At 41.2% G+C, this 12595-nt stretch overlaps 1 protein-coding gene across 1 annotated transcript in view; it reads right to left on the bottom strand.

The window, feature by feature from the left end:
- LARS1 (leucyl-tRNA synthetase 1) overlaps positions 1–12595 on the bottom strand; it is a 74790-nt gene that overhangs the window by 48093 nt on the left and 14102 nt on the right. The window contains exons 5-7 of the mRNA XM_039475920.2: positions 10154–10291; positions 5990–6151; positions 160–272 (exon numbers count right to left, since the gene is read on the bottom strand). Coding sequence (XP_039331854.1) covers positions 160–272; positions 5990–6151; positions 10154–10291 — 413 coding nt within the window. The remainder of the gene's footprint in view (positions 1–159; positions 273–5989; positions 6152–10153; positions 10292–12595) is intronic.

The raw sequence follows: 12595 nt of genomic DNA, 5'->3' as shown, positions 1-12595 counted from the left end.
AGAGAGAGATATGGTCTCACTATGTTGCCCAGGCTGGTCTCAAACTCCTGGCCTCAAGCAAGCTCCTCACCTCAGTTTCCTAAAGCACTGGAATTACAGGCATGAGCCACCATGCTCAATTGACTTTTGCTTTATTATGCTCAAGTACAACAAACTTACCGCTTCCCAAATTTAATTTTGTTTCTTTCTCTTAATGTTAAAAATTGCCATCTGACAAATGAATCATAGTAAGGATTAACATCAGTGGTAATGAAGGAACGACGCCAGTCTACCTATAAAAAGAAAATTTTTTTAAAGGCAATTCTTCAGAAATATGCAAATTTTGTAAGAATAAGAATTCCTATGAAGCAATTATTTACTCTTCTAACCTAGAATTAGATCAACTACTAAAAAAATTTTTCCAAGTTCCAATATTTATTTTTTTTTGAGACAGAGTCTTGCTGTGTCAACAGGCTGGAGTGCAGTGGCGCAATCTTGGCTCACTGCAACCTCAGCCTCCTGGGATCAAGTGATTCTTCCACCTCAGCCTCCCAAGTAGCTGGGACCACAGGCGCATGCCACCAAGCCCGGCCAATTTTTGTATTTTTGGTAGAGATGGGGTTTCACCATGTTGGCCAAGATGGTCTCGATCTCTTGACCTTGTGATCTACCTGCCTCGGCCTCCGAAAGTGCTGGGATTACAGGCGTGAGCCACCACGCCCGGCCCAAGTTCCACTATTAAAAATATATCACAATTATTACCTTAATTTATTAAAAGTATGTTTTTAAGCATATACATTTACATACTGACAAACGTATAGAAGCTATAATAAATTAAGAAGAAACATTTAATGCTACTTTTATGTATTCCTAAATATTCAAGCTAAACTTGGGCTTCTTCATATTCTTTGAATAAAACTCCTTTCTAGGCCGTGCGCAGTGGCTCACGCCTATAATCCCAACACTCTGGGAGGCCAAGGCAGGTGGATCACGAGGTCAAGAGATCGAGACCATCCTGGTCAACATGGTGAAACCCCGTCTCTACTACTAAAAAATACAAAAAATTAGCTGGGCATGGTGGCGCGTGCCTATAATCCCAGCTACTCAGGAGGCTGAGGCAGGAGAATTGCCTGAACCCAGGAGGCGGAGGTTGCGGTGAGCTGAGATCGCGCCATTGCACTCCAGCCTGGGTAACAAGAGCAAAACTCCGTTTAAAAAAAAAAAATGTATATACCTTAATTTTAAAATACATTATTGCTATAAAATGCTAATAATCATCTGAGCCTTCAGTGAGTTGTAATCTTAGTGCTGATGGTGAGTCTTGCCTCAATGTTGACGGCTGCTAACTGTTCAGAGAAGTGGCTACTGAAGGTTGGGATGGCTATGGCAATTTCTTAAAATAAGACAACAATGAAGTTTGCCACATCCATGGACTCTTCCTTTCACAAAAGGTTTCTCTGTAGCATGCAATGCTGTCTGACAGCATTTAACTCACAACAGAACTTTCAAAATAGGGAGTGGGCAGGGCACAGTGGCTCACGCCTGTAATCCCAACACTTTGGGAGGCTAAGGCAGGTAGATCAGCTGAGTTCAGGAGTTCAAGGCCAGCCTGACCAATATGGAGAAACTCCGTCTCTACTAAAAAAATAAAATAAAATGAAATAAAATAATCCAGGCATGGTGGTGCATGCCTGTAATCCCAGCTACTCAGGAGGCTGAGGCAGGAGAATCACTTGAACCCAGGAAACGGAGGTTGTGGTGAGCCAAGATTGCTCCATTGCACTCCAGCCTGGGCAACAAGAGCGAAACTCCATCTCAAAAAAAAAAAAAAAAAAAAAAAAAAATTGAGAGTGAATCCTCTCAAAACCCACCACTGCTTTATCAACTAAGTTGATGTGATATTCAAAATCCTTTGTTGTCATTTCAACAATGTTTACTGCACCTTTACCAGAAGTAGACTCCATCTCAAGAAACTACTTTCTTTTTTTTTTTTTTTTGAGACGGACTTTTGCTCTCGTTACCCAGGCTGGAGTGCAATGGCACGATCTCGGCTCACCGCAACCTCCGCCTCCTGGGTTCAGGCAATTCTCCTGCCTCAGCCTCCTGAGTAGCTGGGGTTACAGGCATGCGCCACCACGCCCAGCTAATTTTTTGTATTTTTAGTAGAGACGGGGTTTCACCATGTTGACCAGGATGGTCTCGATCTCTTGACCTCATGATCCACCCGCCTCGGCCTCCCAAAGTGCTGGGATTACAGGCTTGAGCCACCGCACCCGGCCTCAAGAAACTACTTTCTTTGCTTATCTGTAATAAGCAAATTCTCATCCATTCAAGTTTTCTCATAAGATTATAGCAATTCAGGCTTATCTTCAAGCTCCACTTCTTTTTTTTTTTTTTTTTCTTTTTCTGAGATGGAGTTTCACTCTAGTTACCCAGGCTGGAGTGCAATGGCGCGATCTCGGCTCACCGCAACCTCCGCCTCCTGGGTTCAAGCAATTCTCCTGCCTCAGCCTCCTGAGTAGCTGAGATTACAGGCACGCGCCACCATGCCCAGCTAATGTTTTAGATTTTTAGTAGAGACGGGGTTTCACCATGTTGACCAGGATGGTCTCGATCTCTTGACCTTGTGATCCACCCACCTCGGCCTCCCAAAGTGCTGGGATTACAGGCTTGAGCCACCGCGCCCAGCATAAAGCTCCACTTCTAATTCTAGTTCTCTTGCAATTTCTACTACATCTGCAGTAACTTCCTCCCTTGAAGTCTTGAACCTCTCAACGTCATCCATCAGAGTTGCAATCAGTTTCTTCCATATCCTGTTAATGTTGGTAATTTGACCTCTTCCCATGAATCATAAGTGTTCTTAATGGCATCTACAACAATGAATCCTTTCCAGAACATTTTCTATTTACTTTGCCCAGATCCATCAGAGGATTTACTATCTACGACAGCTATAGCCTTATAAAATGTATCTCTTAAATAAGACCTCCAAGTCAAATGATTCCTTGATTCAGACTGCACGATAAATGTGTTCACAGGCATAAAAACATTCATCTCCTTGTACATCGTCATCAGAGCTCTTGGGTGACTAGGTGCATTGTCAATTAACAATAATAATATTTTCAAAGAAATTTTTTTTCTGGAGCAGTAGGTCTCAGGAGTGGGCTTAAAACCTTCACTAACCATGCTGTAAACAGATGTGCTGTCACCCGGGCTTTATTTTTCCATTTATAGAGCATAGACAGATTTGGCACCATTCTTAAAGGCCTTAAAATTTTCAAAATGGTAAATGAGCACTGGTTTCAACTTAAAGTCAGTAGACACATTAGCCTTTAACAAGAATCAGCCCATTCTTTGAAGCCAGATGCTGACTTCTTTCTAGCTATGAAAGTCTTTTTTTTTTTTTTTTGAGACAGAGTTTCACTCTTGTTACCCAGGTGGAGTGCAATGGCACGATGTCGGCTCACTGCAACCTCCACCTCCTGGGTTCAGGCAATTCTCCTGCCTCAGCCTCCTGAGTAGCTGGGATTACAGGCACGTGCCACCATGCCCAGCTAATTTTTTTTTTTTTGTATTTTTAGTAGAGACGGGGTTTCACCATGTTGACCAGGATGGTCTCGATCTCTCGACCTCGTGATCCACCCGCCTCGGCCTCCCAAAGTGCTGGGATTACAGGCTTGAGCCACCGCGCCCGGCTATGAAAGTCTTATAGCATCTTATTCATTGGAAGGAAGATGTTTTGTCTGCATTGAAAATCTGCTGTTTACTGTAGCCACTTTGATCAATGATCTTAGCTAGATCCTCTAAATAAATGTAGACGCTTGCTGCAGCTTCTCCATCAGCATTTTTTCTTCACCTTGTACTTTTCTTTGTTTTTGTTTTTGTTTTTTTTTAGACAGAGTCTCGCTCTTGTTGCCCAGGATGGAGTGCAATGGCACAATCTCAGCTAACTGCAACCTCTGCCTCCTGGGTTGAAGCAATTCTCCTCCTTCAGTCTCTCAAGTAGCTGGGATTATAGGAGCCTACCACCACACCTGGCTAATTTTTGTATTTTTAATAGAGTTGGGGTTTCCCCATGGTGGCCAGGCTAGTCTCAAACTCCTGGCTTCAGGTGATCCACCCACCTCAGCCTCCCAAAGTGCTGGGATTACAGGCATGAGCCATCACGCCCAGCCTATACCTTGCACTTTTTTTAAAAAAATTTCAATGATTATGCCATGAGCCTTGCACTTTCATATTATGGAAGTGGTTTCTTTCCTTAAACCTCAAGAACCAACCTCTGCTAGCTTCCAAGTTTCCAACTTTTCTGCATCTTCCTCACCTCTCTGAATTTACAGAATTGAAGAGTTAAGGCCTTCCTGCAGATTAGGCTATCATGGCTGGTTTGATCTTCTATATGGACTAAACTTTCTCCATATCAGCAATAAGGTCATTTCATTTTCTCATCATCATGTGTTTACTATAGAAGCACTTCTAATCTCCTTCAAGAACTTTTCTTTGGTCCAGGCACCACGGCTTACACCTATAATCCCAGCACTTTGGGAGGCCAAGATGGGCGGATCACCTGAGGTAAGGAGTTCTAGACCAGCCTGACCAACATGGTGAAACCCTATTTCTACTAAAAATATAAAAATTAGCCAGGAGGCCAGGCACGGTGGCTCAAGCCTGTAATCCCAGCACTTTGGGAGGCCGAGGCGGGTGGATCACGAGGTCAAGAGATCGAGACCATCCTGGTCAACATGGTAAAACCCCATCTCTACTAAAAATACAAAAATTTAGCTGGGCATGGTGGCGCGTGCCTGTAATCCCAGCTACTCAGGAGGCTGAGGCAGGAGAATTGCTTGAACCCAGGAGGTGGAGGCTGCGGTGAGCCGAGATCGCGCCATTGCACTCCAGCCTGGGTAACAAGAGTGAAACTCCATCTCAAAAAAAAAAAAAAAAAATTAGCCAGGCATGGTAGATTCCTCTAATCCCAGCTACTCGGGCAGCTAAGGCAGGAGAATAGCTTGAACTCGAGTGGTGGAGGTTGCAGTGAGCTGAAATCACACCACAGCACTCCAGCCTGGGTGACACAGTGAGACTCCGTCTCAAAAAAAAGAACTTTTCTTTGCATTCACAACTTGCCTGACTGTTTGGCAGAAGAGGCCCAGCTTTTAGCCTATCTTGCCATTCAACATGCCTTCCTTACTAAGCTTAATCAGTTCTAGCTTTTTACTTAAAGTGAGAGACGTGCAACTTTCCCTTTCACATGAACACTTAGAAGCCACTATAGGGTTAATAACTGGCTTCATTTCAAAATTGTTGTTTATTAGAAAATAGGGAAAGCCAAGGAGAGAAAGAGGGAAACAACCAGTCAGTGGAGCAGTCAGAACACAAACATTTACCGATTTTTCTTTTTTTTTTTGCAGCATAGTCTCATTTTGTCACCAACGCTGGAGTGCAGTGGCACAACCTCAGCTCACTGCAACCTCTGCCGCCCAGGTTCAAGTGATTCTCCTGCCTCAGCCTCCCGAGCAAATGGGATTACAGGTATGTGCCACCATGCCCAGCTAATTTTTTTGTATTTTTAGCAGAGATGGGGTTTCACTGTTAGCCAGGATGGTCTCGATCTCCTGACCTCGTGATCCACCCACCTTGGCCACCCAAAGTGCTGGGACCACAGGCGTGATCCACCGTGCCTGGCCAAACATTTACCAATTAAGTGTGCCATCTTATAAGGGTATAGTTCATGGCAACCTAAAACAATTACAATAATAACATCAAAGATCACTGAACATAGATCACCATGACAGATAATAATAAAGTTTGAAGTATTACAATAATTGCCAAAATATGACATGAATTAAGCAAATGCTGTTGGAAAAATAGTGCCAATAGACTTGCTCAACGAAGGGCTGCCAGAAACCTTCCATTTGTAAAAAGCAAACAATTCCTGGAAAGCACAATAAAGCAAAGCACAATAAAACAGCGCACGCCTGTAAATGCTTTCCTCCTATTTTCTTTATAGACCTACCTTCAAACCCATTCTCTTTAGATCCTGAAGGGCCAGTGGTGGAAAATAATCAAGCCAATGTTCTGCTTCAGAAAATTTTACTATCTCTTCATCAGACAGACCAAGGGATTTCATAATGCCCCACTGGTATTTAGAAGATCCAGCTTTAGCAGCAGCTTTACTCTGAAAATAATGGACAAAAATAAACTCGACCAAAGAATAATCAACATCCCAGGAAAATGACTCAAGATCAAAAAAAAAAAAAAGGAATAACCAAAAATTGTCTAACATCCAGAACCACAGTAATTTTAAGTCAATAATCCCATTTGGTAATTTTTTTTAATTCTAAAATAATGCTGCTGATAGAAGACGAAAGAAATTAGTTGTACTATTTAGTGTGTCAAACTGTATAGCCAGGATATCTGCCAATACACTGGCACCAATAAGGATGGCAACGTAAAGAACTACCTATCATGAAGATAAGATCTCAGTGCCAAACCTTCTGTTTCCTTTGTCCTAATACAACGTGTACCTTATTTATCTATAAAGAGGCTACTCACAACACTTTCTTCCTTTTCCAGTAATTATGAATATGAAAAAGACAACCAAATGCCAGAAGTTGAAGGTAAGAAATTTGGCTAAACTTTAACACTACAATGAGGCAGCATAAGAAAATGTTGGGGGGAAAGAGAACTGCTCTATATGGTAAGGTGCTGGTAGGAACATAACTCCAGGCATTTTCAAACCCACAGAACTATATACTACAGATAGGAAACTTTCAACCAGGCAGAGTAGCTCACACCTGTAATCCCAGCACTGTGGGAGGCCAAAGTAGGCAGATCACTTGAGGGCTTGGAGTTCAAGACCAGCTTTGACTAATGTGGTCAAACCCCATCTCTACTAAAAATATAAAAATTAGCTGGAGGTGGTAGCACACACCTGTAATACTGGCTATTTGGGAGGCTAAAGCATGAGAATTGCTTGAACCCAGGAGGAAGAGGTTGCAGTGAGCCAAGACTGACTGCATCACTACACTCCAGCCTGGGTGACAGAGCAAGACTCTCTCAAAAAAAAAAAAAAAAAAAAAAGAGCAAATTTTATGGTATATAAATTTTTTTTAATTCAACCAGAATGAGGCCAGGCACGGTGGCTCACGTCTGTAATCCCAGCAACTTGGGAGGCCGAGGTGGGCGGATCACGAGGTCAGGAATTCGAGACCAGCCTGGTCAGCATGGTGAAACCCTGCCTCTACTAAAAATACAAAAAAAATTAGCCAGGCATGCTGGCACATGCCTGTGTAGTCCCAGCTACTCGGGAGGCTGAGGCAGGAGAATCGCTTGAACCTGGCAGGCTGAGGTTATAGTGAGCCGAGATTGAGCCACTGCAATCCAGCCTGGATGACAGAGCAAGACTGTCTCAAAAAAAAAAAAAAATTTTAACCAGATATTGGAAGAACCTAAGGTGGAATGCAGACTGTGACAAATCTATCTAACTGCATTACAAATATATGATATAACCACACTAAAGGGAGAGGGAAGAAAGGAGGTAGGCAGTTTTGGAAAACAGTGTGTTAATTAGATTTTAAAGACAAAAAGAATTACACACTAACACTGTACTTTAATCAGTAAAACTGTTTCTCCCAGGGATATTGGTTGGCAATTCTGAAACTGCTTTACTAGTAAACTAGGATTGAACACATAAATAAATATACTTGAGGGCCTGGAGTTCAAGACCAGCTTTGGCTAATGTGGTCAAACCCCATCTCTACTAAAAATACAAAAATTGGCCGGGCGCGGTGGCTCAAGCCTGTAATCCCAGCACTTTGGGAGGCTGAGGCGGGTGGATCATGAGATCAAGAGAGCGAGACCATCCTAGTCAACATAGTGAAACCCCGTCTCTACTAAAAATACAAAAAATTAGCTGGGCATGGTGGCGTGTGCCTGTAATCCCAGCTACTCAGGAAGCTGAGGCAGGAGAATTGCCTGAGCCCAGGAGGCGGAGGTTGCGGTGAGCTGAGATCACACCATTGCACTCCAGCCTGGGTAACAAGAACGAAACTCCGTCTCAAAAAAACAAAAATTAGCTGGATGTGGTGGCACACACCTGTAATCCTAGCTATTTGGGAGGCTAAAACATTTTTTTATAAATATTTTTTTATAAATTTTTTTTTTTATAAATAAAAAAATTTAAAAAACCAAATAGATAATGAGAGCCAAGTTTCTCACTATTGTAGTAAGAAGTCACAAATTAGCCAAGGGAAAATGCTAGAATGAGGCCCATGGTGCTAAGATGGAGCCAGGGGTATGAGTATAAACTTGTTTTTTAATATACATACAAATAGATAATGAAATAGAAACGATGTGTGTATACATGGCTTAGCAGACATAAATATATTTCTTTGCTCTTTCCACTGAGAGTGCCTAGAAGCAGTGATACCCCAGGCAATCAGCACACCCAGCACTCAGACCTTAGTTTTTGAATATCATTCTTCAATAAAAGAAACCTTGGAGAAGTGGTTGATTCCTTGGTTGACTCATGGAAAATACAAGATAAGCCTGGAACAGCTTATGACACCACAAAGTAAGAAAGTGCTTTGAACAAGGGAAGATGACAGAATGTCTAATGGATACAGGAGCCAAGCTAAAAGAACTCCCAATGGCCAAAGCTAGAACAATTTATTTATTCTAGCTTTATTCTAACAAAAAAGAACAATTTGAAAACAAATTACGGTGTTGTTAACAACCACACACACACAAAAAAAACAACCCAGTAGTAGCCAGGCACAGTGGTGCAAGCCTATAGTTCCAGCTCCTCAGAAGACTGAGGTGAGAGGACAGTTTGAGCCCTGGAGCTGAAGGCCAGCAACATAGTGAGACTCCATCTTTTTTTTTTTTTTTTTTTTGAGACGGAGTTTTGCTCTTGTTACCCAGGCAGGAGTGCAATGGCGCGATCTCGGCTCACTGCGACCTCCGCCTCCTGGGTTCAGGCAATTCTCCTGCCTCAGCCTCCTGAGTAGCTGGGATTACAGGCACGCGCCACCATGCCCAGCTAATTTTTTTGTATTTTTAGTAGAGACGGGGTTTCACCATGTTGACCAGGATGGTCTCGATCTCTCGACCTCGTGATCCACCCGCCTTGGCCTCCCAAAGTGCTGGGATTACAAGCTTGAGCCACCACGCCCAGCCGACTCCATCTCTTAAAAAACAAAAAGCTCAATGGTATTGGCTTATAACCTAAAGAATAAAGTATCTACGAATCCATATGACGTAAAAAGGATAGAGTAAGTGGGGGAGAAAGGACAGCTCTTCCTTTCAGAAGAATTCTAGATAACAAATGTAGAAAGAATGAGGAAAATGGAAAATCACCATTAGAACACCACAGTAATAACTGTTGTAGGCAAGATCCACTGACGAATGCTAAAATTAATGAGCAAATATTTTAAAAGAAACACAGTATTATTTCTACGGCCTCAAAAGATCTCTCCCAAAATATATAGTAATTACAAAAGGAAAAACAAAATCTTTGTAGAAGAAAAACCTGGCAGAAACCATCTTAACCAAATGATCAATGTTAACATCAACAAGATGACATATTAATATCATATACTTCCTAATATTTGAGAAGGACAAATTCCTCTCTAACAGTCTTCCTCCAAATCAGTGACCTCAATCTAACGATGAAAAAGCATCAGACAAACAAAATGAGGCATAATCTATAATTATCTGGCCAGTATTCGTTAAAAGAGTAAGGGTCATGGAAGAAAATGAAACAGAGTAAAGATTAAGGAAACACAGTAAGGAGACACAACAGCTAACTACAGTGTGGGATCCTGAATTGGACCTTGGAAGAAAAAAGGAAATTAGTGAAAAAGCTGGTAAAATCTAAAAAAATCTGTAGTTTAGTAAATACTACTATACTAATGTTAATTCCTTAATTTGAAAAATAGTATCATAGTTATATAAGAGGTAACATCTCTAGACTATCTTGCAACTCTTCTGTAAATCTAAAATTAGTTCAGAAAAGATGATAAAGGCAACAAGAAAGAAAATAATTTTTTGCTTTGATACTTTGTAAAAATCATCTACTACATTTTATGTGTCAGGCACCATGCTAGTACTGGGAATGCACATATAAATCAGAAAAATAGAAAATTTCAACCAACATAAATATCAACCACCATCAAACCTTTTTTCCTTTAGCTTTATCTTTAATTACTGTATCTTCCGTTTTAACATTGGTTTCTTCCTCTTCCTCTTCTTCATCTGGAAAATCAGGGGGGCAACCATACAGCTCTATTTCTCTTTTCAACTTATCAGCACACGCCTACAATGAACATTAAGAGATACTGAAGTTCAAAATTCAAGGTAGACACAATTTCGGTTTTTTACTATTTTTATTGCCAACTAAAACCGACTCTGACATTTTTTGCAATATATTGATATATATATCAATGGAGGCTGGAAGCAGTGGCCTACACCTATAATCCCAGCACTCAGGAGTTCAAGATCAGCCTGGCCAACGTGATGTCTCTACTAAACATAAAAATTAGCTGGGTATGGTAACACATATATGCCTGTAAGCCCAGCTTCTCAGGAGGCTGAGGTGGGAGGAACACAAACTGAGGAGGCAGAGGGTGCAGTGAGCCGAGATCACACCACTGCACTCCAGCCTGGGTAACAAAGTGAGAATGAACCCCATGTCTCAAAAAAAAAGAAGTATATAAATCATGTATGTCAAAATTCACCTGATTTATAAATTAATATTTTACCTCATTTACTCAACAAGCATTTATTCAACACCTACTACTGTAGTATACTATTCAGTGTAGTATACTATATACTGTATATATTAGATGTAAAAAGATATAGAAAAAGTGTTATGATTTTGAATAACATTGTTTCTCAATTTAAAAATTACTGTCACATATACTCTTATTAGTTATCGTCACAAGCCTATCAAGTAGTTAGGATACGCATTAAGCCAGAAAACAGAGATGAAGTGATTTATCCAATGTTTTACAGCTAGCAAAGTTACAGAACACTTAAACCCAGACTTTCCACCCTAGCTCTTATCAATTATATCATGAGTCCACTGCCAAAAACAAAGATGACACCAAGTAAACACTATTAAAGTTATGAGAAAAATAAGAAATAAAGAAGTGGCTGGGCATAGTGGCTCACACCTGTAATCCCATCACTTGGGAGGCCAAGGCAGGTGGATCACAAGGTCAGCAGATCAAAACCATCCTGGCCAACATGGTGAAAGCTCATCTCTACTAAAAATACAAAAAAATTAGCTGGGCGTGCTGGCATACACCTGTAGTCCCAGCTACTCGGGAGGCTGAGGCAGAAGAATTGCTTGAACCCAGGAGGCGAAGATTGCAGTAGGCCGAGATCGCGCCACTGCATTCCAGCCTAGGCAACCGTGAGATTCCATCTCAAGAAGAAAAAAAAGTAAAAAAATTTTTAGTAGAAAAGGCTTCTATTTAGAAGAATTTCAATCACTAATACAATAATTAAAATAGGCAAGGATGATTAAAGGATGCTAAAACCACTGGGTTTTTAGTAATAGGACATTCACAGGCTCTCAAAGCGTTATCCTATACATTATTTTTTAATTCCTTTTTTTTTTTGAGATGAAGTTTCACTCTTGTTGCCCAGGCTGGAGTGTGATGGTCTGGTCTCGGTTCACTGCAACCCCTACCTCCCAGGTTCAAGCGATTCTCCTGCCTCAGACTCCCAAGTAGCTGGAATTACAGGCGTCCATCACTAAACTCAGCTAATTTTTCTATCTTTAGTAGAGATAGGGTTTCACCATGCTGGCCAGGCTGGTTTCAAACTAACTGACCTCAGGTGATCCACCCACCCCAGCCTACCAAAGTGCTGGAATTATGGGTGTGAGCCACCATGCCCTGCCTTACTTTTTAAGTTTATAGGGGGAAAAGTAACCTAAAGAATGAAGCAATCTGACAGGGATTAACTTAATTTCACTAAAATGGGACAAATCGCCATTTTATATGCTTTTGAGGTGATGCAATGGGAAGTTTATACCTCACCAATGAAATATTCTTATCAAAATATTTAGCCCAACCGTAATCATGAAGAAACAATCAAAAAACTCATATTATGGGACTTAACAACTAGCTTAGACTTCAAAAACATCAATATCACAAAAAACAATTAAAAGATAATGAAAAGAATGAATAACTAAATTCAATGTGTGCTCCACAAAATAAAAAGTGAAAAACAGCCGGGTGTGGTGGCTCATGCCTGTAATCCCAGCACTTTAGGAAGCCAAGGCAGGCAGATCACTTGGGGTCAGGAGTTCAAGACCAGCCTGGCCAACAAGGTGAAACCCTGTCTTCACTAAAAATACATAAAAATTAGCCACACATGGTAGCAGGTACCTGTAATCTCAGCTATTTAGGAGGCTGAGGTAAGAGAATCGCTTGAACCTGGGAGGTGAAGGTTGCAGTGAGCCAAGATCACACCACTGCACTCCAGCCTGAGCAACAGAGCAAGACTCTATCTCCAAAAAAAAAAAAAAAGAGGGAGAGAGGGGGTGAACAGATGGAAAGGATATTTTGAGACTACAGAAATTTGACTACAGATTAAATGATAACATCAA

Source organism: Saimiri boliviensis, chromosome 1, assembly GCF_048565385.1.
Source record: "Saimiri boliviensis isolate mSaiBol1 chromosome 1, mSaiBol1.pri, whole genome shotgun sequence".
Classification (NCBI taxonomy): Eukaryota; Metazoa; Chordata; class Mammalia; order Primates; family Cebidae; genus Saimiri; species Saimiri boliviensis.
This window is presented reverse-complemented; position numbering and strand designations above follow the sequence as displayed.